The 27,339-nt window shown below is 66.9% G+C and overlaps 4 protein-coding genes across 4 annotated transcripts; 1 reads left to right on the forward strand and 3 right to left on the reverse strand.

The window, feature by feature from the left end:
* Window positions 1-796: 796 nt before the first annotated feature.
* On the reverse strand, window positions 797-4,276 carry TRIM54 (tripartite motif containing 54). The gene is made up of 10 exons (XM_065632415.1): window positions 3,993-4,276; window positions 3,527-3,699; window positions 2,993-3,164; window positions 2,824-2,919; window positions 2,482-2,715; window positions 2,140-2,162; window positions 1,900-2,024; window positions 1,493-1,594; window positions 1,137-1,175; window positions 797-935 (listed from the first exon to the last, which is right to left on the reverse strand). The coding sequence occupies exons 1-10, from the start codon at window positions 4,158-4,160 to the stop codon at window positions 925-927; spliced, it is 1,143 nt and encodes a 380-aa protein (XP_065488487.1). The 5' UTR covers window positions 4,161-4,276; the 3' UTR covers window positions 797-924.
* A 1,861-nt stretch (window positions 4,277-6,137) lies between these two features.
* On the reverse strand, window positions 6,138-8,268 carry DNAJC5G (DnaJ heat shock protein family (Hsp40) member C5 gamma). The gene is made up of 4 exons (XM_065631737.1): window positions 7,990-8,268; window positions 7,688-7,901; window positions 7,434-7,587; window positions 6,138-6,844 (listed from the first exon to the last, which is right to left on the reverse strand). The coding sequence occupies exons 1-4, from the start codon at window positions 8,100-8,102 to the stop codon at window positions 6,768-6,770; spliced, it is 558 nt and encodes a 185-aa protein (XP_065487809.1). The 5' UTR covers window positions 8,103-8,268; the 3' UTR covers window positions 6,138-6,767.
* Window positions 8,269-8,912: 644 nt separating this feature from the next.
* LOC135987004 (uridine-cytidine kinase-like 1) lies at window positions 8,913-20,838 on the reverse strand. Its single transcript, XM_065631624.1, has 14 exons — window positions 20,441-20,838; window positions 20,007-20,113; window positions 19,701-19,871; window positions 19,092-19,163; window positions 18,615-18,804; window positions 18,445-18,506; window positions 17,949-17,965; window positions 17,091-17,189; window positions 10,955-11,048; window positions 10,793-10,855; window positions 10,462-10,584; window positions 10,278-10,385; window positions 10,035-10,191; window positions 8,913-9,906 (listed from the first exon to the last, which is right to left on the reverse strand). Exons 1-14 carry the CDS (start codon window positions 20,691-20,693, stop codon window positions 9,833-9,835), a joined length of 1,590 nt encoding a protein of 529 aa, XP_065487696.1. The 5' UTR covers window positions 20,694-20,838; the 3' UTR covers window positions 8,913-9,832.
* Window positions 20,839-22,564: 1,726 nt separating this feature from the next.
* SLC30A3 (solute carrier family 30 member 3) lies at window positions 22,565-26,980 on the forward strand. The gene is given in 9 exon segments (XM_065631625.1): window positions 22,565-22,666; window positions 22,668-22,845; window positions 24,678-24,833; window positions 24,904-25,050; window positions 25,121-25,274; window positions 25,836-26,040; window positions 26,184-26,289; window positions 26,591-26,725; window positions 26,835-26,980. Coding segments are annotated over 9 exon segments (1,329 nt in total).
* The last annotated feature ends 359 nt before the right edge of the window (window positions 26,981-27,339 follow it).

Raw genomic sequence — 27,339 nt, forward strand, 5'->3', positions numbered from 1 at the left:
AAGGGTCCTGCTGGCACAGCCCAGGCACGGGGGGCTCCTTGGCTGCTGGGGCACCCCCAGCCTCCTGGACACCCTGCTGAGGCCCAGCTGCTGGCCCGGCTTTGGGATCACCAGGACCTACCACATGCTGGTGCCCCTGTGGGCCCGTCCTGCACCCCAGACCCCGGCCAGCTGGGTGCAGGGTGCTCGGGTCTTCTGGGTACTGGGGGGCCCTTGCTGCCCCTCAGCAGGGACAGCAGAGGTGGCAGCTGGGGACACCCCAGGGGACCTGCACACCCCCAGCCTTGGCCCCACGAGGAGCCCCTCACCATGTGCATCATCTGCTGCATCAGCCCTGACGCCACGGTGGCGCGGGACGAGGCGGGTGACGCAGCTGGCACTGCCACGGCGCTCCCGGGGGGCTCGGCCAGCGGGGTGGGGGGCGCAGGCCCCGACACGGCGCCGATGGCGGCTCCCGGCTGTGTACTCAGCCAGCTCATCCAGCACTGTTTGCTCGGTGTGCCCAGGGGACAGTGCTGCCCAGACAGTGTCCAGCACCGCAGGGGGGCTGGCGGGGCTTGGGGGGCAGGTGCAGGCAGGGATGCAGGCAGGGATGCAGGCAGGGATGCTGCCCTGGCTGCCAGAGCTGAGCTGCACCAAGGCTCCCTGGGGACCCACCACTCACGGGGGGTCCGGGGCACTGCTGGGGTGGGGGGGCTGGGCCTGCACCTCAGCTGGACCACATGGAATGGGCACAGAGCTGTGGTGGGGCAGCCCCCATGCCCACCCCAGCCCACACACTACACTGGAGATGACATCCTCACACAGGGTTTAATGTCCAACAGAAGCAGATCCGGTGTTTGGGGAATCACAGGGGCAGAGGCTCGCTGGGGGTGCCAAGGACAGCGATGAGGCAGGGGTCCAATGCTGCCCCACGGCGCCGGCTCAGTGCTGACCTGTGTGGGAAAGTGGCCTCAGCACCGTGTGGCGCAGACCCCCCCAGGCCCTGCAGGCTGGGGGACAGGGAGGGCCTGGGTGCTCCGAGGTGTGACTCCCCAAACATCCCCATCCACTCCCCCATCTGTCCCCAGGAGTTGCCTCCTCTGCCCCATGGCCTGGCCCCAGCCCCATATCCCCCATCCTGCTGAGGGTCTCACCATGGGGGGAGCTCGCTGGCTTCTGCCTCGTCCCCACATCTGCAGGGGGAAAGCAAGTGACAAGCTGGAGACAGGGACACCCCGGCATGCTGCAGGACCTGTGCAGCCACAGGCCGACCATGGCACAGCCACACAGGGCTGGCCACGGCACAGCATGCCCCCACCATGGGCATGGCAGCCCCTGTGCCCTGTGCTGCAATTGAAGCCCTGGGGACAAGCACAGCAGCCAGGCACAGCATGGCAGAGCATGGCACAGCATGGCAGAGCATGGCACAGCATGGCCCGGCATGGCAAGGCACAGCACAGCACGGCATGGCACAGCACAGCACGGCATGGCACGGCACGGTGGGTCTCACCTTCCACAGCTTCGGGTGCCTCCAGGCTGTCCAGCCGGTCCTCATCTCCCGCGGCCTCACTGCCGTCCCCGGGTCCGTCCCCGTCATCCTCGCCCAGCGGCTCTGCGGACCAGGGGACAGGTCAGCCAGGGCTCTCCCTCCCCAGCGTGGGCAGCCTGGGGACACCCCGCAGGGTGGGGGCACATGTGACACAGCAGGACGTGAGCCAGAGGGGACATGGGGCAGGCCTGAGCCCACAGGGTCCCTGGGCAGCGGACGCGGGGCCACATGTCCCATTCCTGTGCACAAGGGGACGCACATCCATGCAGGCATGAAGTAGTGGTGGGGCTCTGCCCGTGCGAGGGCCGGGCACCCCGAGCGGGCCTGGCACCCCCCAGGGCACAACAGCACTTGTCCCAGTGCCGCACCTGTCTGGAACTCGATCGTCCTCAGCATCTCGGCCACATAGTCCACGTTGATGGAGAAGTGGTCCATGTTCTCGTAGCCAGGCTCTGGGCGGCTGCTCATCGTCACCTTGGACATGTCCATGATCCTGCGGGCAGGCAGACCCCCCCCGGGAGCTGCCAGGGTCCAGCACCCACGTGGCTCCTGCGCCCCCAGCCCTCTGCCCCCCATGTCCCAGCCCTCTGCCCCCTGGTCCCACTCACTTTTTCAGTAGCTCCTTGGAGTGCTGTGGAGGAAAGTGGGGAAGGTCAATGTCACCCTGGAGCAATGGGACCTGAGACCTCATCAACCAGACATCACCCTCATCACAGCACAACCCGGGGGCAGCTCCACATCCTTCGAAGTGACCACAGTCTCCTCCCCCAGCCCTGAGGGGCAGCCCCAGCCCTCAGAGGGACCCACGGCCCCACCACACAGCCCTGGGGCTGTCACAGACCCCCGGAGGGACCTGCCCCTCCCTTGGTGCCCCATGACAGCCTGGGGACAGCCCCATTTCCCCAGAGAGTCCTGAGCCCTGCACCCCCGTGGCCCCCACCAGCACAGACCTGCAGGTACACTGCCATCTGGGGCTCTTCCATGGCCTGGATGGCTGACTCCACCAGCTTGGAGGAGGCCTCCAGGTGGTCTCCGTACTGGCGAATGAGGCCCCGCACGTGCTGCACCTTCTCCTCCTGCTCCCGTGCGATGCTCTGCAGCAGCTCCTTTTTCCGCTCCTCCAGGATGCTGTACAGTGAGTCGAAGCGCAGCCCCAGGTGCTGCTTCTGCCGCCGGCCGTTGTCCTGCAGGACCACCGGGCTCAGGGGCTGCCACGGTCCTGCTGTGTCCCCACCACAGGCACGTGGCCCCGGGGCTCTACGCAGTCCCCAGGGACAACCCCTGGCCCCCACCTCAATGGTGTGGCAGATCTCCTCCATCTGCGTGATGATGGCCTGGATGCGGTCGTTCCCCGCCACCAGCATGGCGATGCCATCACTGAGCTCGCTCTGGGAGGGGATGGGATGGGTGTGAGGGCCAGTTGGGTGGGCGGCCCCTGCCAGCCCCCCCAAGGCCACCCACCTTCTGGCGCTGGTAGACGGCGGGCAGCGGCGCGACTTCGCAGTCCTTGTGCGCCCCGAAGACCTTGCAGAGGGAGCAGGTGGGCGCCTCGCAGCGCAGGCAGTAGATGTTGATCCGCTCGTCCTCGTGCTCCTCGCACATGAGGTGCTGCTCGGCCTTGGCGTGCAGGGGCCTGTGGGGGGGCCGGGCAGCGCTGTCCACTGGTGGATCTAGCCCCCTAGGGTCACCCCTGGCCCCAGCAACACCTGCGGTCCCCCAGGGACACCCTTGACCCCAGAGACACCCCTGGCCTCAGGGACACTCCTGGCCCCAGAGACACTGTAGTCCCCAGGGACACCCCCGTCCTCCTGGGACACCCCTGACCCCTGGGACACCCCCAGCCCTGCGTGGTCCCTGTTACCCCCATGCTCCAGGTGGGCCCCCGCCCCAGCTCTGCGCCTGCAGCCCCCCTCCCCTTCCCCGTCGTGGGATCCCTGTCACCCCCGGGGCTCGCTCCCCTGTGGGCTCCCCGGCGCCCCCGTGGGGTCCCCGCACCTGGCCGACTCCTGCTTGTAGATGTCGATGATGTTCTCCACCAGCAGGTTCCGCTGCAGCCCGTACACCCCGTGCCGGTCCAGCACCACCTCGTGGCGGCACGACGGGCAGCGGAACCGGCCGCCCGACGGGACCGCGCTGGAGCCCCGCGACTGCCACAGCGGGTTGGAGGCCTGGGGGGGCGGCGGGTCACGGCCGCGGAACCCCCGCAGCCCCCCAGGAGCCCCCTCCAGGGCTCTGCCGCCGGGACCGACACCCCGCGGGGCCCTCCCCGCCCCGGCCGTGTGCCCCGTATCCCCCGTGCGGGCACGGACACGGACACGGACACGGACACGACCCCCCCCGCTCGACGCAACCGGGCAGTCCCCACCGGCCGGGAGCGGCTCGTCTCGGGGTCTCGGCGGCTCGTCCTGGGGCCGGGACCGGCTCCAGCCCCCCCGCCGGCCGGGGGCTGGTCCGGACGCACCTGGAAGACGTCGTTGGCGCACTTGCGGCAGAGGTTGTGCTGGCAGGGCAGGATGACCACGGGCTTGGTGAACATCTCCAGGCAGATGGGGCAGATGAGCTGCTTCTCCAGGCTCTCCATGCTCCGCGCCTCCGCCAGCAGCGGCTTCAGCCCCACCGCGAAGTTCATCGCCGCGGTCCCGGCCCGGCCCGGCCCGGCTCTGCCCAGCACGGCCCCGCTCCGGCTCCGGCCCCGGCCGCCCGGTGCCCGCTCTGCCCCGGCCCCGGCCTCGGCCCCGCTGAGCGCCGCGCTAATTTTAGCCGCCCCCGCCCCGCCGGGGCCGCCGCAGCTGTCGGCGGCGTCGGGTGACACTGAGTCACGGTGCCGCGCTCAGCGGGGCCCCACCGGCGCCCCCGGCCCCACGACCCGGCTTCGCTGACCCCCGGGACTGGCTGACCCCTTAAGACCAGCTGACCCCCCGGAACCGGCTGACCCCCCGAGCCTGGCTGACCCCCGGAGGCTGGCCGACCCCGTGGGACTGGCTGAACCCCTGGGACCAGTTGACCCCTGGGGACTGGCTGATCCCCGGGACCAGCAGCCCAAGTGGGCTCAGGAGGCGGCCGGGGCAGGAGGGGCTGAGGCACGCACCACCCCCACCGGGGGACCTTCTCCTCGTGCCCATCCCATCCCAAACCACCCCTGAGCCCTCGGCCTGGGCAGAGCCCCGTTCCCCCGGGACGAGCAGCGCTGCTCCCGGGGCTCCACAGGGCTCCTCCGCCACCTCCTGCCTGGGGAGGATGAGGGGCTGGGACCCCATCCCACCGGACCCTGGGTGGCCGGGGCAGGTGGGTGCGGGGTCTGCAGAGCCGGGATGGAGCAAGGCCTGGCAGGGCAGAGCTGCCGGGCTCTCCCGCAGGCAGCAGGCACAGGCCAGGGTCACCCAGGCTCCACGGACCCCGTCCAGCGCCAGCCCCCCAAACAGCAGCGTGGAAGGGTGCCCGGGAGGGACAGTGCCAGGAACATCCCCATCCTGCCGCTCACCCCGACACTCTGGCTATATTTAGGGAGTGAGACAGAGCCTGTGCAGCTGCAAACAAAGGCTGCTGCCTGGGGCAGCGGGACGGAAGGGCCAAGGGATCACTGCGTCCCCTTTGTGCCTCTGCCCCCTGCGAGGCGGTGGCACCATCCAACCCTGCCACATCTCCCGAGAGAGCAGGGCAGGAGGCAGACAGTGTGGCTGAGCGGGGAGCAGGGCTCAGGGGCAGCACATCACAGCAGGACCATCACACCGCGCCATCAGCCAGCACACAGCGCGGGAAGAGCCCCAGGGCCAGGCGAGCTGCTCCCTGCGGGTGCAGTGCACAGAGCAGAGCGACAAGGACAGGGCTGCACAGCACGTCAGCAGCAGGAGCAGGGACAGGCCCTGCAGACACCCCAGCAGGACCAGGGTGCTCAGCCAGGCTGCTGCTGCCCCATGCACTGTGGTAGTGATGGGGGGAAGCACAGCCCCGTGGGAGCCAGCACTGTCCCAGGAACGTGATAGGAGACAGAGTGATGTTCACCTCTTCGAGGAAGCAACCCCTGACCAGTCACAACCCACTGGTGCGGGGTGTGAGTGAGGCCCCACTGGAGCACAGGTCTTATGAGGAGCGGCTGAGGGAGCTGGGGGTTCAGCTGGAGAACAGGAGCTGAGGGGAGACCTGATCTCTGACCTGCCTGAAAGGAGCTTGGAGCCAGGGGGGGTCGGGCTCTGCTCCCCAGGAACAAGCACCAGGACCAGAGGAAACGGCCTCAAGTTGCGCCAGGGGAGGTTGAGGTTGGATCTGGGGAACAATTTCTTCCCCAAAGGGCTGTGGGGCATTGGAACAGGCTGCCCAGGGCAGTGCTGGAGTCACCATCCCTGGAGGGGTTGGACAGATGGAGATGAGGTTTTCAGGGACATGAGTTAGTGCTAGAGTTGGTTAGGTTATGGTTGGACTGGATGATCCTGAGAGTCTCTTCCAACTGAAATGATTCTGTGATTCTCTACTCCACATTCCACTCAGCCCACCACCCGCACAGGACCCACAGCCACAGCCCCCAGCACAGGGCAGCACGAGGCACAGGCTGCGGAGTGTTTGGACAGCCCCTGCTGAGACAGAGACCACACAGAAACGCGCTCCCCTCCTCTCATCCTTTAATGGTGCCCATAAAACCTATACAAACCCAAGGAAAGTGCCTGTCCTGGGCGCAGCCCTGCAGGAAACCTGCCAGCAGTGAGTGTGGGGTGCAGCCAGTGCCCCAGGGCCGTGGCAGGGCAGAGAGGGATGGGGCACAGCAGGTGTCACCCCCATCCCATGAGTAGTGTTTGGCACCCAGCACCCATCAGGAGGATCCCCGTGAGGGCGGGCAGCGGGCTCAGCCCAGCCCCGGAGGTTACAGTGCTAACGGTCTTGGAAACGCTCGGCTCCCTCTCGGGAGACGTGGAGCTTGGCCCAGAGAGGTCCCTGCTCGGGCTGGCTGCTGGTGCCACGCGGGGGCACAGCAGCGGGCCTGGCACTGGGGACGGGGCGCAGCAGTGGGGGGTTCAGGCCACCCCCACCACCAGTGCTGGGGGACAAGGGCATCGCCCTGGAGCTGCTCGAGCAGAGGCAGAAGAGCCTCTGCAGTGATGCTGGCCAAATTAACCTGAGATTCTAGCCACCCTGAGGCTGGAGAGCCACCATGGGCGGCATGACGGGGGTCCCGGAAAGTGACAGTCCCAAAGGAGGATCCCTGCCCAGTGACCTGAGGGAGCCGCAGGGACTGAGGCCAGCCTCAGGCATCGGTCCTGGCGCTGGCAGACGGCAAGGGCTCCGCGCCGGCTGGCGGAGGCTGCGCCACAATGGGTGGATCTGCAAAAGAAGAGCTGCAGGTGAGCGGCTCAGTCCTGTCCCACCATGCCGACGAGCAGGGATCTGGCACATCCCAACACCCCATGAAGGCTCCCCCAGACCAAAGCTCCCAAACCTCTTGCCAGCGCACAGCCATGCAGCAGTGTGTCCCCCCACCCAGAAACCTGATGATCTTTTGAGGTCCCTTCCAATCCCTAAAATTCTGTGATTCTGTGAAAAGCCACCCAGTGGCAGTCCCCACAGGCAGTAGTATGGCCAGTACCCAGGGAATGAAGCCAGCCTGGAGCACGCTGCTGTCACATAATCCATGCCCCAGAGGGCACGGGCCCAAGTGTCTCTCGGTCATAGACTCTTGCAGGGGCTTCAGGGAGCCCTTGCCCAAGGGAAAACGAGGAAGGAGAAGGTATCCCCATGGTCTGCGCGGTGGTTCCCTCCACCAGCCCCAGTCGGGATGGGAAGCACCGAGGGCTGGCTGTTAAGCAACAGATGCAGCTAAGTCAGGTCTGAGCCCTCAGCCAGAGCTTCAACCCCACGCAAGACAAGACGGTGGGAGCCCCACACAAAGCCAGGTGGCCTCATCCCGACTCACCGCTGTCCTCCGCGCGCATCTGCGCCTCCAGGTCCTTGGGGTCGACGTACTTGTAGGGCTCGTCCTCCTTGGGCGGGCCGCACGCCCCGCAGCAGAAGCAGCAGCAGCAGCAGCAGCAGCAGCAGGTGAGGGCACCGCAGCACAGAGCCAGGGCCTGCGGGGACGGCACGGCGGCCCCGGTGAGCCCGCTGAGTCCCAGCCGGCCGGACCCCCGCCCCGCAGCCCCCGCAATGCCCGGGCAGGGCTCAGCTCACCCGGAACCACCACTTGGACAGGAGGAAATAGTGCTTGACGGCGTCGTCCCCGAACTGCTCGGCCACGTAGAGCCCCAGCGAGCCGTACTGGTCGTAGAGCCGGCGCTTCTCCTGGTCGCTCAGCGTGGCGTGGGCGCTGTTGATCTCCTTGAAGCGCTCGGCCGCCTCCGGGTCATCGGGGTTCTTGTCCGGGTGGTACCGGAGCGCCAGCTTCCTGCGGGACACGGGCCGTGGGACGGGCCGCTCGGCGCCCCCCGCCCCGGCCGTGCCGCCCCCCGCCCCGGCCCCGCGCCCCTCCGCACCGATAGGCCTTCTTGATCTCCTCGGGGGAGCTGCCCTTCTGCAGCCCCAGGACGCGGTACAGGCTCTCCCCGACCCGGGACAGCTTCCGCTGCGGCTTCCCGGCCTCCGCCATGGCGCCCGCGCCCCGGGACGGCGGCACCGACGGCACCGACCGCCCCGGCCCGGCCCTGCAGCACCGACGGCACCGACCGCCCCGGCCCGGCCCAGCACAGGCCGGCCCGGCACAGCACAGCCCGGCCCGGCACAGCCCGGCCCGGCACAGCTCGGCCCGGCACAGCCCGGCCCTGCCCGCCGCTCTGCGCACGCGCCCGCACGAACGGCCCCCCCGCGGCACCGGACGCGGTGGCAGCGGTGTCACAGTGCCACACGGGGACAGCAGCACAGGGACAGCCCGGCACAGGGACAGCCCTGGTACGGGGACACCCCGGCACGGGGACAGCATGGCACAGGGACACCCCCAGCACGGGGACACCCCCGGTACGGTGACACCCCCGGCACAGGGACACCCCCGGCACGGGGACACCCCCGGCACGGGGACACCCTCCCCCACATGGCGACATCCCAACCACGCACCCTGAACGGTACACGGTGACACCCCCAGCATGAAGCATCACCCATACCACTCCCACACGCACATGGTGACACCCCTATCACACAACCCCGCACACAGTGACACCCCAGCAAACACCACCATATGTACGGTGACACCCCCAGCACACAGCCCAGCACCCCCAGTCTGTGCTGACATCCCCATCACACCCCCTGGCACATGGTGACAACCCCCAGCACACACCCCCAGTATGAAGTGTCATGCTTACCACTCCCACACAGTGACACCCTCAGCGCAAGGTGACACCCCCACAGGTGTGCAGTGTCCCCCCCATCCATGCCCCCAACCAGAGGCAGCAGCCCGGGCTCACGCTGCTCCTTTATTGGGTACAAAACAAGGCAGCGGGGGCAGCGGGGACGGGGCAGCGGATCCTCTGCAGCCAGCAAGGGGGGGCACGGGCCAGGCCCTGGACCCCCACCCGCTCCGGAGCCGCTGCTGCTCCCGTTCCCCGAGCGGGAGGCGAAGCTGCTGCTGCCCCTTCAAAGAACCTGAGCAACAGGGGCAGCAGTGGGGGGGCAGCCCCGGCCCCCTCACCCCCCCAGGGATGCTGGGCACTGGGGATGGCCCCCGCAGGGCTGGGACAGCAGCGGGAGAACGTTTGAATATCAAACCCCCCTGCCGGCACGGGGGGCGGTCCAAGGCAGCCCCTGCCCTCCCTGTGCCAGCCCGGAGCCTGCTCGGGGCCCCCATGCGGACAGGGAGGGGATGGAGTGTCAGATCGGTGGGGACAAGGTGGTTCCTTGAGGAGATCCCCAATCCCTGATGTTTTTCAAGTAGCTGGGCTGCCCCGCCGGAGAGCCAGGTGGGCAGCTGCTCAAAATAAATACAAATAAATACAGATTCCAGCAAGGGAGCCTGCCTGGCCCCCCAGCCAGGGCCCGCAGGAAGCGTCGAGGGCACAGGACCCCGTCCCCTCCTCCCCAGGGACGAGGGTGACCGGCCCCTCAGGCACATGCCTCGGGGAGACCAACCCCCCCATCCCGCAGGCACAGCCAGCTGGGGTGCAGAGAGGGGTCTCGGGGGGCGAGAACACCCCCCACTCCGGTAGGCTGCCATCCCTCCTTGGAGGGGACGATGGCCCCGCCGGTGGCTGTTCCTGTGAGGCAGAGGGTGGCAGCAAGGGGCTCATCCTGCAGGCAGGACCGTGCCGGGGGGCAGGCACGGGGAGCCCCTCCTGGGGGCAGGGGCCGGCCCCAGGGCCAGCCCGGCGGGCGGCTCCGTGGCCAGCCAGCTCAGCAGTCCATGCCATCGCTCTCACACCAGGCTGAGGGGCCGTCAGTGCCAAAGTATCTGTCCCCAAAGTTACCTGTAGGATGAGGGGACAGAGTGAGGCGATGGCAGCGCCGGCCCCACTGTGGTTCCCCCCCAGCATGGCCGGGGGGCACCCCGGGGTGAGGGGCTGGTGGCCCAGCGGGTGCCCTCGTCCGCCCTCACCGATGCCCGGGATGATGTGGAACTCCTCATTGATCCTCTTGTCCACGGCGGTGGTGATGATGCGGACGCGGGGAAAGGCATAGGCCACGGAATGCACCCCCATCTCCGCCATCAGCAGCGACAGGAGGAAGATCCTGTCCTCCTGCACGTCGTGGTCCTGCAGGATGCTGAGCCGTGAGAGCCCGGCCAGTGCCGGCAGAGCCGCATACCCCCGCCCCGGTGCCCGCAGCCCCCCGCCCTCACCAGCAGCACGCGTACGGCCATCATGGCCGCGGCGCCGGTGGACACGGTGCTGTCCATGAGGATGACGTAGTCCTCGCTGATCTCCTTGGGCAGGCGCAGGTAGTGGAGCTGCGGAGGGAAGGAGAGCTGGTCACCCATCGCGTGGCTCCCGGAGCTCCGTGCTGGGGCAGGAGGGGCCGCTCACCTCGGGCTCCCCCGTGTCCAGGTTGGTCTGGATGAGGATCTTGCCCAGGCGGATGTCCTTGCACACGGCCGTGAGCGCCTGCTCCATGGTCTCCCCTGCGCGCAGGATGGACACGCCTGTGATCTGGGGAAGGGATGGGGACACGTTTGCCTCTCTGGGGCAAGGCCTGGCGGCGTTTGCCCTTGTGCCGCGGGAGGGGGAACAAGCCCCGCCGAGCAGCTCGTCTGCACAGGGACAGACCCCGGGAGCCACCGGGTTTTCCCACGCCGTGCAGCCTGAGATGGGGCAGCCACGTGCTTGTGGGGAGAAAGGGACCAGCACAACATCTCACCCTCTGCCTGTGGAACCGCTTCCCTTCATACGTTGTCCCCTGCGGCGTCTCCACTGTGACCGACTGCAGAAAGGGGAGGTGAAGGGGGGCGGATGGACCAGGCCCTGCCTGTCCCGGGGCCGGGGGGGGGCACGGGGCCGTACCCGAGGTGCGGTCACTCACCTTCAGCGGCAGGAAGGAGAGGGCGTGTTCAATCAACAGCCTCATCAGGCGCTTGGAGTAGAAGATGAATTCGTCCCTGGTCGTGTCCTTGTTCCTGTTGAGGGAGGACACGTGTGAGACGAGAGCAGAGCCCCCGCGCCACCCTGCAAACGGGGCTCCAGAGACCGCCCGGCATGGACGGAGCAGCCTGTGTGAACAATTACTGATCATTAGTGCAACACAGAGCTGGGGCGTTGCCTAGAAGGGACCACATGGTCAAGAAATGCGTTGGGGTCCCCTGCAAGGGGGACACGAAGCCTGCAGCAGGTCACTGGGATGGGATAGTGAAAGGGTGCCATGCGAGGCTGCTCCATCCTCCTGGGGACACAGGACAGTTCAGAGCTGCCTCTGCAGGCTGGCAAAGTGAATAAAGCCGGCTGCAAAAAGGAGGGGTGAGCAAAACATCCACAGCCTGCGGAGAAGCGCAGCCTGACCCTGAGCAGAGAGAAGCGAGCACGGAGGCCCCGCGTCCTCGCCCTGAGCACCACCGCTAATCACCGCTGAACCTCTGCGGGAAGATTTGCAGGGCTGGAGGTTTAGGATGTAACTGCTGACTGCACGGAAAGAGCCCGGAGCAGAACGGGGGCGGGAGCGGCACAATGTCAGGCAGCACCATCGGTTCTTGGGGCAACAGCAACTCAGGAGTGAGCAGCGTTTTGCATGGGCCCCATCAGGGGAGCATGGGGAGGAATGTGAGCACACCCAGGACAGACCCCGGCATGGCCGGACAGACACCGACACGGTGGGACAGACCCCGGTGGGACAGACTACCAGCTCCGGCAGCACCGCGAGGTGGAAGAGACCAGACCGCACCACGGCCAAGAGCAGCTGGGCGACCTGACACCCGTAACGGAAAACATCTCACATGTTCTCACCTCCTCTCTGTTTATGTACCGAGGTAGAAACAAACTACTGCCAGGAACCAGGCAGAGTCTGAAATACCTGGTGTTATCACCAATGAATTCACCAATGTCTCACTATACCCCGCGCAATCTGTGGCTGCTTTGGCAAAAGAATAAGCAGCGCGTTGTAATTTAAGTGCCATTTTACCGGACAACCATCAAGAACAAGCTTCTGGCTGCCTGGCCAAGCAATAACCAGGATGCAGCCGGACACCGAAGGACTGTGCTTAACAAGACGGGGCAGAAATCTGTTTTCTTGCCTGTGACCAGTGTCTGAAGCAGTGTGGCCTGCGCATACCCTCGGTGTTTTCCGGAGAGCGTAAGGAACAAAGGAACCCTACAGACATTTGCCAGTTGCCAAATGGAAGAGGTGGGACTGGCAAGAGTCCAGAAGAGGCAGAAGGATACTGAATATTTTTACTCTGTATTTTAGGATATCATCTGCCACTTCTCACATCACGCCACGATGACAGACAGCCCCGGCAACAGCGCTCGGGAGAAGGATAAACAGTCAATACTATCCCGAGATATTTGTGCAGCCAGAGCCGGGCAGCTCGCGCCCGCGAGCTCTGCAGCGAGCAGAACACCCGGCTAACGGGGACATCTCCAGCAAGCCTGGGGACAGCGGGGAACCCCTGGAGAAGTCAGAAAATCAGTTCTGGTCTGGAAGAAGCAGGCGCCCGGCTGATGAGCTCTTCAGCGTGGGCTGTCAGCATGCACACTCACCCACGGGGGGATTCACCCACGGGTGGGATTCACCCACACACTCTGCCAGGGGTGGGATTCACCCCCATGCTCCCCCGCGGGTGGGATTCCCCCACAGGTGGGATTCACCCTCATGCTCCCCCACGGCTCGGGGAAGCCAGGGCTGAGCTCCAGGCGCGCAGCCCGGCGTCACGAGTGGCCTCTCGCAGTGACACCGGTGACAAGCCGCGCACCAGCCGTCAGCCCCGGGGCTGCTCTGCCAGACCGGCCATCGGTCACCGGGGGGGACGGGCCCATGGGTGCTGCCGCAGGGGCAGGTTCCCCTGTAGCCATCCTGGGGATGGAGGAACATCCTCGGTCCCTGCACCGAAGGCCCCAGAGTGCCTCCCTTTTTGTGCAGGGGGTGAAGATGCCTAGGAACTTCTCACCCAGGGGACAAGCAAGCAATGCAAAGGGAAGGGGGGGGCTGCACAGCAGGGCAGCCCTCACCGCCCTGCAGCAGCTGAGGACCCTCCCCACGGTGCCCAGAGCACAGGATTGTTCCAGCCGTGTCCCCGCGTCGAGCATCCTCCTGTCTCTTCAGCTGGCAGAGCGGTCCAGAGGGGACGGGCCCACTCAACCCCTGTCACGGCGAGGGCTCGGACCCTCCTGCATGGCCCCGGCCCAGCCCGAGGGCTCGCGCCCCCACTGTGCACACCGCCGAGCCGGGACCCCGGCACTGGGCACGGCAGAGCTGCAGCAGCCGCTGCCAGCACCTCGCTGTCCCCGACACTGGGCAGGGGACAATGGCAGGAAACTATGGGGTGGCCCGGCAGGGACCAGCACGCGTCGGGCTGGAGCCGGAACACGGTGTCGGCTCAGCTCGCGGACACAGCACCCACAGCTGGAAGCAGCCATCGCTTTCAGACCCCGGGACACTTGAGCTCGGACAGGTTTCATGTCTGAACCGTGGCCCCTGGGCTGACAATGTCCCTGCCTACAGGGAACACGTCGCTCTGCCCCTGGCTGAGGCACCAACAGCCACACGACACGTCCTGCCAGAGCACAAAGTCCAATGGCTCAGCCAGAGCTGAGTCGCCAGGAGAGGCGGGTGGCCCAGGGGACGGCCCACGACCTTCCCCCAGCGGGTGGGTACCCAGAGCCAGCAGTGGAAAGGAACTGCTGTCCCCTGCCGCAAAGGGAGCCCAAGGTGCCTCAGGGCTGTTGCAGGCAGGAAGGGCTGTTTGGGTGCTGCAGGGTCCTGACATGTGGCACATAATGACAGAATGTCCTGAGTGCGAAGGACCTACAGGATCATCGAGTCCAACTCCTGTCCCTGCACAGGACACCCCACAGGTCACCCCGTGTGTCTGAGGACGTTGTCCAGTCTCTTCTTGAACACTGTCAGGTTGGGGCCGTGACACCTCCCTGGGGAGCCTGTTCCAGTGTCCAGCACCTCTGGGTGAAGAACCTTTTCCTCATGTCCAGCTGACCCTCCCTGGCACATGCTTGACTTCAGCAAAGCATTTGACACCGTCTCCCACAGCATCCTCACAGCTAAACTGAAGAAGTGTGGACTGGATGATCGGGTAGTGAGGTGGACTGCAAACTGGCTGAAGGAGAGAAGCCAGAGAGTCGTGGTCAATGGGGCAGAGTCCAGTTGGAGGCCTGTATCTAGTGGAGTGCCTCAGGGGTCAGTTCTGGGACCAGTATTGTTCAATATATTTATCAACGACTTGGATGAGGGAATTGAGTGTACTATCAGCCAGTTTGCTGTTGGCACCAAACCGGGAGGAGTGGCTGACACTGGGAGGCTGTGCTGCCATCCAGAGACCTGGACAGGCTGGAGAGTTGGGCGGGGAGAAATTTAATGAAATATAACAAGGGCAAGTGTAGAGTCTTACATCTGGGCAGGAACAACCCCAGATTCCAGTATAGGTTGGGGAATGACCTATTAGAGAGCAGTGTAGGGGAAAGGGAGCTGGGGGTCCTGGGGACAGCAGGGTGACCATGAGCCAGCACTGGGCCCTTGTGGCCGGGAAGGCCAATGGGACCTGGGGGGATTAGAAGGGGGTGGTCAGTAGGTCAGAGAGGTTCTCCTGCCCCTCTGCTCTGCCCTGGTGAGGCCGCATCTGGAATATTGTGTCCAGTTCTGGGCCCCTCAGTTCCAGCAGGACAGGGAACTGCTGGAGAGAGTCCAGCGCAGCCACGAAGATGCTGAAGGGAGTGGAGCATCTCCTGTGTGAGGAAAGGCTGAGGAGCTGGGGCTCTGAGCTGGAGAAGAGGAGACTGAGGGGTGACCTCATTCATGGGGATCAATATGGAAAGGGGGAGTGTCAGGAGGATGGAGCCAGGCTCTTCTGGGTGACAACCAGTGATAGGACAAGGGGCAATGGGTGCAAACTGGAACACAGGAGGTTCCACTTCAATATGAGAAGAAACTTCTTCCCAGTGAGGGTGCCAGAGCCTGGCCCAGGCTGCCCAGGGAGGTTGTGGAGTCTCCTCTGCAGACATTCCAACCCGCCTGGACACCTTCTGTGTAACCTCATCTGGGTGTTCCTGCTCCGGCGGGGAGATTGCACTGGATGAGCTTTCGAGGTCCCTTCCAATCCCTGACATTCTGTGATTCCGTGATCTGCTCCTACTGACTCTGGAGATCTATACCTGATACCAAAGCATCTTGTAAGTTGGAAGATATGATCCATACCCTTATTAGCCTGCCCATCCTCAGGCTGACTATGAATAAAATCATTCAGCCGCTCTAGTGCAGGACTATTTTTCAGTTTCCGCCTCTCCGCAATAACAGAAAATCCCTCTGGAAACCACTTCTCCCCGAGATGCCAAGTCTGGATCTGCCACGACTACACTCAGCGAGATGCTCATCTGCTGCCACAACGTCATGTTCCAGCAGGGCCCTCGCGGACAGACGGCTGGAGCGCGGAGGAGCCTCCAGTGTATTAAGCAACAGGGAAACACCGTTGGCAAGTGAGGGTGACAGGCTGCGCTGGGAACGGCAGGACGGACAGAGGGAAGCGGGGCGGGAAGCTGGCTCATTGCTCTGGCACAGCCACAAGGTTTGGTGTGCCAGGGCACCCGAAAGGCAGTGCTGGGGGGAACACAGCCCTCCGCAAGGGATGAAGATGAGAGATCAGATTTGCCAGGACACAGTAACTTCACGTACGGGGCTGCAGGAAGCTTGGCAAAGGGCGTGTATTTTATCCCCCCAGGCAGGGAGCAGCGTCTCTGGAGCAGAGGAAGCCCAGAGGGTCACACATGAGGAGCATTAACAATTCCACACCACACCGAAATCACGGGCGCTGTCAAGTATCACCTACAGGCACCAGAAATACCAGCTGCCTTGCTGTCACCAAACACAGAAACTTTCTACTGGGAGAGCTCCTCAGCTCAGAGACGTCGGTGACAGCGCTGCTGCAGTTCCCGTGCTTTCCCGGGCTGTGGCAGGATTTGAGGGGGTGGCTGACAGGCCAAGTCAACACCCCCTCATAAATGTGGTATTTTTCGTTTACCATCTGGAAGAGGCAAAGTCCGCCCTCCCCAGCCCTGCCACTTGTGCCGGCGCGGGACGCGCAGCGTCCTTACAGCGACCCAGCTCAGCGGCACCGCTGGGCTCCGGCACAGCCTGCGCGGGGTCATCCCCTCCCGCCCCCGGAACAAACTCCTAAGTCTAAGCAGATTAAGGTTATTGGATGCTTGTGGTATAAAGACGAAGGCACAACAGGCTATTCCTGGCCAGCAAAGGGACGCAGACTTCAAGGAGGAAGATGGATCCAGCTCACGTTCCCCCGAGAGCCGCGTACGGCAGCGTCACGGTGCTGGTTCTGCCGAGGGAACGGGAGCAGCCGCAGGTAACAGGATGGCTCAGACGGGGCAGGTTGTGCACAAAGACTCACATTCTTCTCCCCCTGCATGACCCCAGTAAGGGAAAACTGCTCCTTTGTGAGCAAACAACAAGAAATCTGCTCAGGCCGTGAAGAAGCTGCTGCCAAAGCACTGGAGCAAGAAGACACTGGAGGGATGTTGTCAAATCTCCTCCAAAGTTGACCCTACGCTAACACTGCTGTCACCGGGAAAAAGGAAGCACTGCTGGGAATGAAAAGACAAAGTGAGCGGCAAAGCCAGGATGCAGCAGCCTTGATCCCTCCTGCCAGCTGGCTGTAAAGCCAAGAGCCTCGGGAGGGGGACAGCAAGGCCACCTCACCCCGTGCCACCAGCTCCTGGGCTGTGCTCCAGCTCGGAGAGGCTAAACAGCCTCTTCTCATCGTGAAGAAAGCCTTCCTGTGGCTCAAAAGTCATGCTGGGGCAGATGTGCCAAGGTCTTGTCACCAAAAAAGCATCTGTAGGCCAGAGCAGTTCTGCTCTGAGGAAACACCTGCGCCTGAAGCCCTAAAGGCAGAGTAGGGAAAACCCACACTGGGATTTGTAGCACAGTCCTACAAACCAGCCCCTCTGTGAGGGACACAGAAGAAACCCCGAGGGAGGCCGGGACCCACCTGATGATGGTGTGCATGCCTCGCACCTGCGGCGTGTTCTCCAGCACACTCAGTGTCTTTGGCAGCGGCTGCCCTTGGTGGGCAGAGGCCAGAGCTGCCCTGCAACGAGGAAGCAGCAGTCAGAGCAGCACAGCACATGGCCACAGAGCCACCACGCTGGACCCCCCAGAGCAGGATGTGTCCCCTGACCTCCTCCTGGAGAACCCACTGCATGGGCTGGACACCAGAAAGCGCCTGGCCTTCCCGCCCCAGTCCCTGGGAATGCCCCACGTCTGGTACCAGGTATGAGATCCCAAAGCAGGAGCACTCTGTGAAACTGGGGCAAACCTCCCCCGACCACAAACCGCAACAGCCCCTGCACACACCAGCTGCTGCCAGCACCAGGAGCAGCAGCTCTGCACAGGGAAGATCCGGCTATGTGCCCTGGGACTGGGCTACTGGGTCACACTGGGGCATGAGGACTGTCCCAGCGGGGCTGCTTGCATAGTGTTCCCAAGAATGGAGGCTGGGCTGTCCAGGGCACTGCTCCCACAGAAAGGAGCAGCCTGAGGGACTCCACATTCAGGGCAGTAACTGTGCTCAGAAAGGGACAGGAGCAGCGCAGGGAGCCAGTCACACGAGCTGCGGTGGGACAGGGCATGGCGAGACAACCCCCAAGGAGCTGCATGGAGGAGCAGCCACCACAGCAGCCAAGGAGGAGAAACTACACCGAGGTGTCCCTGCAAAGCTCTGGCTGACAGGGACAGAGAAGCAGGACTTGGGGAGAAGTGGGTGCTGGCAGGATGCGGGCAGGAGCGGGTGCTGGCAGCCCCGCCAAGCCCGGCACTGGCCCCTCTGCACCGGCACGTCCCCACGTACCTGACGGTGATCTCACGCTGGGCGGCAGAGCAGAGTCATCCCGCGCAGCACAAGGGGAAAGAGAGGACACGCAGTCACTGCACCGGCCTGGCACAGCCACCGGCAACCCCGGCCAGCTCCCACCCCTTCTCTTGGGGCTAAACCATGGCTGGGCGCAGCCAGGGTGGGCTGCTGGGGGGCAGCCAGCAGCGAGCGGGGTGGGGACAGTTGGGATCGGGAGAGCTGAGTGGGACCGAGGGGACAGCAGGAGAACAAGGCCAGGCGTCACTGCAGGGGCGGGCACTGCGCCCAGACTCGTCCCCGTTTCCCCACACCCCGTGTCATGGCTCTGCCTGCCCCGAGAGCTGCGCTGAGGCTTTTTGTAAAGATAGAGGTGACAATGAGACCCTCGGGGTGCCCCAGGAGCACGGGGCTGCAAGCAGCTGCACCCTCCCCTCCGCGCACAGAACCCTCCTCCTCCTCACCCGGCCAGCAGCAGCCAGCCAGCCCCTCTCACCTTCTCCAGCTGGCTGTGCACGTGCTGCACGATGAGGTCCAGGGCCACCGAGTTCTCCCCACCTGAGCGAGAGCGGAGAAGCCGGGTCAGACACGTGCCGAGCCGAGCCCGTCCCAGGACACCCGCTCCCAATGCTCAAATCAGGCGCGGCAAACCCGGCGCAGCCTCACCTCGGGGCACCACGATGTCGGCCACCTGCACGGTGGGCTCGATGTACTGCTCGAAGGCCGGCTTCACAAACTTCTGGTACTGCTTGATGACGCCCACGATGTCACGCCCACGCTCCATGATGTCGCGTTGCAGCCGCCGCACCAGCCGGATGTCGGAGTCCGTGTCCACAAACACTTTCATGTCCAGGAGCTGGAAAACTGGGAGGGGTGAGCACCCCCTCGGCAGCCCCACCTCACTCCCCACGCCCACAGTCCAGCCAGCTCTGACCGTTGCAGCGATGGCATCCAGTGCTGACCCCGAATCCTCTGACACCGAGGTGCTCTGCCAGCAAGCAGCAGGTGACCTCCCCTCCGCAGCCCCCAGCAGTGGCGAGGGCTGGGCCAGGACAGTGTCCTCACCACCCACAGCGCAGCTCCATGCACCTCCTCCCACGCCATGCGCCGAGATGGGCCACTGGCCGCATCAGGCAGCAATACCTTCAGCAACTCCTTGTTTGCAAAAGCCAGTATCCCTTCAAACACGATGACATTGGCTCCATACACCGTTTTCTGCGGGCAGATAAGAGCAGAACTCGTCCTGCCCGCCTCGCACACACTGCAGCAACGCCAATGCTTGGCACGCACAGCCCCCCATGGGTGGGACTCCCCATAACCGTCCTACCTCACCCAACCTTTAAGGGCCCTTAACCCTCACCCTGCACTTGGCACCCCAGCCCGGCACCGACCCAGAACCCTGAGTTTTGCTCCAGAACCCCAAATGTCTGCCCAGCGCCCTCCCCCAGCCCGCGTCTCCCCGTGCTCCTCCTCCACTCTGCAGCCTGTCCCCAAACCCCGCACTGCCCCCTGCTTCCACGTCCATCCCCATGTCCCCGTGTTCCCTCCCCATCCCCACACCCCCAATTCCCCCAGAGTTACCCCCACACCCAATGGCCCCCAGCCCCTCCCTCCCTTTGCCCCGCTAGGCCCCACAGCGCCCACACTCCCTGCTCCTGCCCCACGAGTGTGTCCCCCCTGTCCCTTGCCAGGGGCTGTCCCCACAGCGTCCAGCCCGCCCGGCGCCCGGCCCGGCTCCCCTGCGGCACCCACCCACTCGCGGCGGCGGCTGTGCGTGGTGAAGTCGTACACCGGCACCTTCACGCTCTTGCCCTTCTTGAGCTTGCGGAGAACGCTGACGAGCAGCTCAAAGTCGAAGGCGTCAGGGTGGTCGAAGTTGTAGTCGCTGCGGGCGGCCAGCGCCTGCTGCCCCTCGTCCAGCACCTGTGGGCACCGGCACCGCTCAGCGCCACACCGGACCCCAACCCACGGGCACCGCCACTGCTCAGCACCGTGCCAGCCCCCCAGCTCATGGCCCCCATCGCCGCCAGCACCACGCTGCCCCCACCCCGTCCTCACCTTGTAGAAGGAGTCCATGGAGAGCAGCACGACCCAAGGCACGTCCAGCGCCTCGATGATCCGTGTCGCCACTGTCGTCTTGCCAGAGGCGCTGCCGCCGCACAGGCCTGGGGGGAGCGGGTGGTGGCACCGCGGCGGCCATGGCCCAGCCTCGGCTTCACGTTCCTAGCCCGGCCCTGGCTCCGGCCCTTTCCCAGCCCGGCCCTGGCTCCGGCCCTTCCCCCGGCCCCAGCTCCATCCCTCCCTGGCCCGGGCTCCATCCCTCCCCGGGGTCCGGCTCCATCCCCTCCCCGGGCTTCATCCCCTTCCCGGCCCCGGCCCCATCCCCTCCCCGGCCCCATCCCCTCCCCGGCTCCATCCATCCCGGCCCGGGCACCATTCCCGGCTCCATCCCTCCCCTCCCCGGCTCCATCGCTCCCGGCCCCGCCGCTCACCGATGACGAAGGCCTCGTCCACGGGCGCGCCGGTCTCGCTGTACCAGGGCGGCCGCCCGGCGGTGTAGATGGTCCGCTTGCTGGTGCGCAGCAGCGGCGGCTCGGGCTGGCACTGGCTGGCGGTTCGGCGCCGCGGGGCCGGGCCCAGGGGCAGCCGGCTGAGCAGCGAGCCCAGCGGGCCGGGGCCGCGCTCGGCGCCCGCCGCGCCCCAGGCTCCGCGCCGCTCCTCCGCGCCCGCCGCCGCCGCCGCCATCTCCCCGCGCCGGGCGGGCCGGTTCGCGGGGGCTGCCGGGACGGGACGCGGCCGAACGCGGCTCCCGGCGGCCCCCGCGGCCCCGCCCCGCCCGCGGCCGGGACAGCCGGACCGGGACCCCCGCCGAGGTCACCGCGGCCCCGCCCCGCCCGCGGCCGGTGGAGCCGAGCCCCGCTGGGGACCCCCCGGCCAGCCCCCCGCACCGGCCGCTGCCCAGGACCACGGCATGGGGCTCCGGGACAGAGCCCCCAGCACCTCCCTGTGCCCGTGTCACCCCCACCAAGGAGCGTGTCCCCGTGCTCAGAGGGACCCGCCCGGGGTGCAGTTTGTGCCCGTGGCCTCTGGTCCCGTCTCTGGGCACCCCAGGCAGAGCCCGGCTCCCTCTGCCCTCCATCCCGGCAGGTGCTTCCACACCTGGATCCCACCCCACCCCACCCCACCCCACCCCATCCCGTCCCGTCCCGTCCCACCCCACCCCACCCCACCCCACCCCATCCCACTCCATCCAGCCCATCCCATCCCATCCCATCCCAGCTCCAGGCTGAGCAGCCCCAGCCCCTCCAGCCCCTCGGTGGCCCCTCACTGGGCTCTCTCCAGTCTGTCCGTGACCCTCCTGTACTGGGGAGCCCAGCGCTGGGCCCAGCACTGAGCAGAGGGAAGGACCATCCCCTGTTTCCCCCTCCTGATAGCACTGCTCGTGCAGCCCAGGACACCATTCGCCACCTTTGCAGCAAGGGCACAAGGCTGGTTCACGGTCAACTTGGTGCCCACCAGCAGCCCGGGCGCCTTTTCTGCTGAGCAGCTTTTCAACTGGGCAGCCCCCAGCACGTACAGGTGCTCTGGGGTTGTTCCTCCCCACGGACAGGACTTTGTGCTTCCCCTCACTGAGCCTCACGAGGTTCCTGCCCCCCCATTTCTCCAGCCTCTTCAGACCCGTCTGCACTGCCGAGCAGCACGACCCCCTGTCCCGGCTCCGTGTCACCTCCAAACTTCCTGGGGGTACGCTCTGCCTCATTCTCCAGATCATTAATGGAAATGTTGAATGATACTGGACCCAGTACTGACCCCGGGGTACACTGGTGGTTACTGGCCTCCAACTGGACTTAGTGCTGCTGATCCCCAGGCTCTGGGCCCGGCCGTGCAGCCAGTTCTCAATGCACCTCACTCATGCAGCCCCACGGCCATGGCTTCTGCAGGAGGATCTCATGGGACAGTGTTAAAAGCCTTCCTGAAGTCTGGGTAGACAATGTCCACTGTGCTCCCCACGTCTGCCAGCCCTGTCGTTTCACCACGGAAGGTGCTCGGGTTGCCAGGCGTGACCTCCCCCTGCTGAAGCCAGGCTGACTTCTCCTGATGGCCTTCTTGTGCTTAGAAATGGTTCCTGAGGTTAGTTGTCCCACCACCTCCTTCCCACGGACAGAGGTGAGGGGGACACCCCTGTACCTGCACTGTCCCCCCATATCTGAGCAGTCCCCTTGCACCCAAACAGCCCCCACATGAAAGCAGCCCCCCCTACACAAACACTTCCCACATGTCCAGGCAGCCCTCCCGTGCCCGAGCAGCCCCACCAACCCCCCGGTACAAGTCAACCAGAGCCCCCCACACTGCCCTGGCCGCCGGCACCCCCGGCAGGGCTGGTGCTGCCGCCCGCTGCAGCGCCCCGCGGGGTCACCCCCCGCGCCCCCCCGTGCCCTCGGCTGGTGTCTCTGTGGGACCACGGGCTGGGCTCTCCCCGCCACCCCACCCCGGTGCCCGGGGCGGCGGCACGGCCGGGTGGGACCCCCTGCCCTGGGGAGCCCGGGGGGTCCCGGCTCCTCCCGCCCCCCGGGGCCGCCCCGCTTGTCCCGCCCACCCCGGAGAGGGGCGTGGCCATGGGGGCGTGGCCACGGGTGTGGCCCCGCCCCCGGCCCCGCTCTCCCTCTGTCGTGTGGGTCTGTGTGCCCGGTGCTACAGCAGGGGGCGTGGCCGCGGCAGGGGGGGCGTGGCCGCGGCAGGGGGCGTGGCCGCGGCAGGGGGCGGGGCCGCGGCCGTCCCGGCGGCGGGTGCCCGTGGTGCTGCCCGCTCCCGGCATGGAGCCACCGACCGGCACCGAGAGCGCCCGCCTGGTCAGCCCGCGGGGCGACCGCGCCGACAGCAGCCTGCGCCTCAAGAGGTACCGCCGGCACCGGCACCCATCGCCCCAGCACCTCCATCACCCCCGGCACCGGCACCCCATCGCTCCGGCACCTCCTTCACCAGCGCTTCCAGCACCCCCATCACCCCCGGCACCCATCTCCCCGACACCTCCGTCACCCCCGGCACCCATCGCCCCGGCACCTGCATCACAGGCACCCACATCATTCCCGGCACCGGCAACCCATTGCCGGCACCTCCGTGAGCCCTGGCACCGCACCTCCAGCACCCCCATCACCCCCACCACCCTCGGCACCCCGTCGCCCCGGCACCCCCAGCACCCTCAGCACCCCCATCACGCCCGGCACCCGCAGCTTCATCACTCGCATCCCGGCACCGCCATCGTCCCGACACCCGCAGCACCTCCATCACGGCACCTCCATAACCCCCGCACCACCACCCCCATCAGTCTGGTACTACCATCCCCGGCACCCCATCACCCCCTTGCTAGCGCCACTACCCCCAGTGCCCCCACAACCCCTGGCACAGCCACCTCAACCATCCCCTGCATCTGTAACCCTCAATACCCCCGCACCCGCACTGCCGGCACCGGCTCCCACTTCACCCCCGGTTCCCCCATCCTCCCGGTCTCCTCGGTCCCCGCACTCCCGGCACCCCCGGCAGCGCCAGCTCCCACACCCCGGGACCCGCAAGCCCCCGGCACGTCCAGCACTGCCCAGCTCCCACGCCTCCCACCCCCCGACACCGGCACCCCCGACACGTCCGTCCCCGCCAGCCCCCGCACCCTCATCCATCTGTCGCGGACACCCGCACCTCCGCAGACTCCGAGCCAGCCGTGACCGTCTGTGCACCGGCACCTCCTGCCAGCCCACACCGGCACCCGCACCCCCTGCACCGGCACCCACCCCTTCCCCGGTACCGGCAACTCCATCCCAGCGGAACCAGCATCCCCCCGTGAATCCTCCTCGGGTGTCCGGCCGGCTGGTACCGGCACCCAAACGTCACCCGCCCGCACCAGTACCGTTCATCCATCACCTCCCCGCACCGGTACCGTCCATCCATCACCTCCCCGCACCGGTACCTTCCATTCGCCGCCTCCCTACACGGGCACACAGTCCATCAGCGCCCTGAGCCCCGGCCCCCGCTCGCCCCCCGCTTCCCACGCCTCACGTCCCCGCCCCGCCGCCCCGTCCAGCAGCCCGGCCCCAGACATCCCGGTCCCACCGGCACCTCCGCCGCAGGCACTCGCTCCCACAGCGCTACCGGCCCCGGCCCCGCCATCCCCGGCCCCGTCCGGGCTCCCCGCGGAGCCGCCGCACAACCGGGCTGAGGCGGGCAGCTCCAGCAATGGGGGCCGGGGCCGGACCGTCCCCCGAGCATGGCCCCGACCCCCCGGGAGCCCCGCGCCGACTCTCCACCGCCACCGGTGGCCCCGTGGCTGCCCGTCCCGACCGGGCGCTCGTCCGCCGCGGGCCCGGCTCCCCCGTACGTTCCCGGTGCCCCGCCGGAGGCCCGGCCGCAGAGCCCGGTGCGGCAGCGGGGCCCGCCGGTGGGCCGGGGCGGGGGCGCAGCCCGCGGGGACCGCAGCCGCCGCCGTTATTACCGGCTGCGGCGGGGCTCGGGCGGGCACACGGCGCGGCCCCGCGCGACCGGCCCGGGCACCGGGGGACCTCCGCCGGGGTCGCACGAGCCGGGCCAGGGTACCGGTAGAGGCGGTGCCGTGTGCCCGGAGCTCGGCAGCGGCCCGGCCAGCGGGAGCCCCGGGCCAGACTGTGGCTACTGGGAGTCCCGGGCAGGGGCACCGGGAGCTGGTGCGGGCAGCTGTGACCCTCGCCCCCAGTCTCTTTGCAGGCTCCCCAGAGACCCTGGCACCGCCGCGCCCCCCGGCTCCCCACTGCTGCTGCAGCCCCCTCAACCCCAGCCCCGGCCAGGGCAGGCTCCAGGCCCGCCGGCAGCTGAGCATCGCCTGCACCCTCTGCTGCGTCTTCATGGTCGGGGAGGTGATAGGTAACGGCGGGACAGGGATGTGGACGGGGGGCTGCCGGGGCACAGGGTGCCAGCTGCTCTGCGCCCACAGGCGGATACCTGGCCCACAGCCTGGCCATCATGACGGACGCAGCCCACCTGCTGACGGATGTGGGCAGCATGTCCGTCAGCCTCTTCTCCCTCTGGGTCTCCACCCGCCCGCCCACCAAGACCATGAGCTTCGGCTGGCACCGCTCGGGTGAGCCGGGGGGCATGACTCTGTGGGACCCCCACCGCTGGGGTGGGTGCTGATGTCTCCCATCCCACAGAGACGCTGGGCGCGCTGGCCTCTGTCCTCTCCATCTGGGTCGTGACCGGGGCCCTTGTCTACCTGGCGGCTGCCCGCATTGTCAGCAACGATTACGAGATTGAGGCGCGAGCCATGCTGGCTACATCCGCCTGCGCCGTCGGCGTCAACCTGGTGTATGTCCCACACAGGGCTGTGCACACACGGCTGTGCACGCACGTGTTCCCCCGCACACCCCCGGCCTTGGCCCTGGCCTCCCCTCCCACAGCCCTGTCCCACTTGTGCCCTTGGTACCCCAAGACCTCCAGCCCTGGCTCTCAGGTCACCTTCTGTCCCTGTGCAGCAGCCTTGTGTCCCCAAGCACTGCCTTCCCCTATTCCCTATCTGCCATATGCTCCCAGCCTGTGTCCATACATCCTCCAGCCACACGTCCCCCGGACCCCCGAAAGCAACACCCCCCACCCTGCCCCATGCCCAGCCGGAGCCCCGGCACATGCCGCAGGTCAGAATCCCTGCCCTGGCCCCACGAACCTCCACTGGGTGCTGCGGCTGCCCTGTCCCTGCTGCCCCTCCAGCCCTGCCCCACGGTAGGACTCTGCCCCACACCTCTCCACCCTCCTGGGGCGCAGGTGTCCCTGCCCGTGTCCCCTCTGCCTGTGCTGTGTGGGCACTGCTGCCTGCGTGTGGGTGGAGGCAGGGCCAGCACCGCGGCGCTGAGCCAGCCCTGCTCTCCCCAGCATGGCCCATATCCTGCACCAGTCCCCCGCCGGCCACGGCCACGGCGCGGGGGGCTACGAGCAGCTGGAGAGCGCTGGGGGCTGCCTGCCCAGCCATGCCCCCCTGCCTGGCAGCACCAGCGTCCGTGCGGCCTTTGTCCACGTGGTGGGGGACCTGCTGCAGAGCCTCGGTGTCCTTGTGGCTGCCACCATCATCTACTTCAAGGTGCCCGGGCAGGACTCCCCTGCACTGCCTGCTGGAACACCTCCCCCAGCCCCATGCAGGGTGCTGGGGGGCACTGGCAGCCCAAGCCTCTGCCCCCCGACCCCACACTGTGCTCAGCCTCACACAGCCCCTGCTTCCTCCAGCCCCAGTGCAAGATCGCAGACCCCATCAGCACCCTCTTCTTCTCGGTCTTTGTCCTCGGCTCCACCTTCACCATCCTCAGGGATGTCTTCAGAGTCCTCATGGAAGGTGAGCGGTGGGCAAGGACGGCGTGGGGCCATGGGTGCAAGGGGCCGGCGGCCGTGCAGGGAGCTGGTGGGGGGCACAGGAGCTCCTCAGGGCTGCAGCTGCTACAGCCCCTCACCACCCAGTGCTCCCCTCTGTCCTACCCCGGCCACCCGAGACCCCCCAGCCCAGGCAAACGGCCCTGTAGTGAGAAGCTGCCTCACCCTGGAGCCACCGTCCCCAGCCTGGGGAAGCCCCCACCTTGGTGACCCCGCTGGTGGCTGGGGCTGGGTCTGGTCCCTCCGTGACCAGGCGCTGCTGGCAGGGACACCGAGGGGCATCGAGTTTGACACGGTGAAGGAAGCGCTGCTGGGGGTGCGCGGGGTGAAGAGCACCCACGACCTGCACCTCTGGGCGCTGACGCTGAGCCACCACGCCGTGTCGGTGCACGTGGCTGTCGGTGAGTGCCCGCACGCAGCCCCCCAGCTCCCACAGGCCCGGGCACAGCCGGGGGGACCCGCCGGCTGCCCACACACCAGGGCTGAGCCGCGCTGCCCTGCTGTCCCCAGACGCCAGCACTGACCCCGAGACGGTGCTGCGGGAAGCCACCAGCCAGCTGCAGAGCAAGTTCGGCTTTGCTGCGTGCACGGTGCAGGTGGAGCGGTACCAGGAGGAGATGGCAGCCTGCCGGCACTGCCAGGACCCCCGCGCCTGAGCCCCCCACTCGCCGCACAGCCAGGTCAGGCCTGGCCCGGTCCCCACCCCGTGGGCGAGTGGAACTGCCCCTGGAGCAGGGGGTGCAGCGCAGGAGTGGGGATGGCCACGGGGTGTCCCTGTGCTGCACCCACCGGGCGGGGGACAGTGCCCCCGAGGGTGCAGGGGCCCGGGGCAGAGGGACACACTGCCTGGTCCCTGCAGCACAGGGGCTCCCCTGGGAACCTGCACCCCCAGCTGTGCCGGGAGGGCACCAGCCCCAAAGGAGAGGGGGACCAGCCCCACAACACGTCCCCCCGCAGAGCCCTGTTGTCCCCTGCAGGAGAGGGGACAGGAGGGAGCAGCTGCCGAAGGGCCCAA

Source organism: Caloenas nicobarica, chromosome 3, assembly GCF_036013445.1.
Source record: "Caloenas nicobarica isolate bCalNic1 chromosome 3, bCalNic1.hap1, whole genome shotgun sequence".
Lineage (NCBI taxonomy): Eukaryota > Metazoa > Chordata > Aves > Columbiformes > Columbidae > Caloenas > Caloenas nicobarica.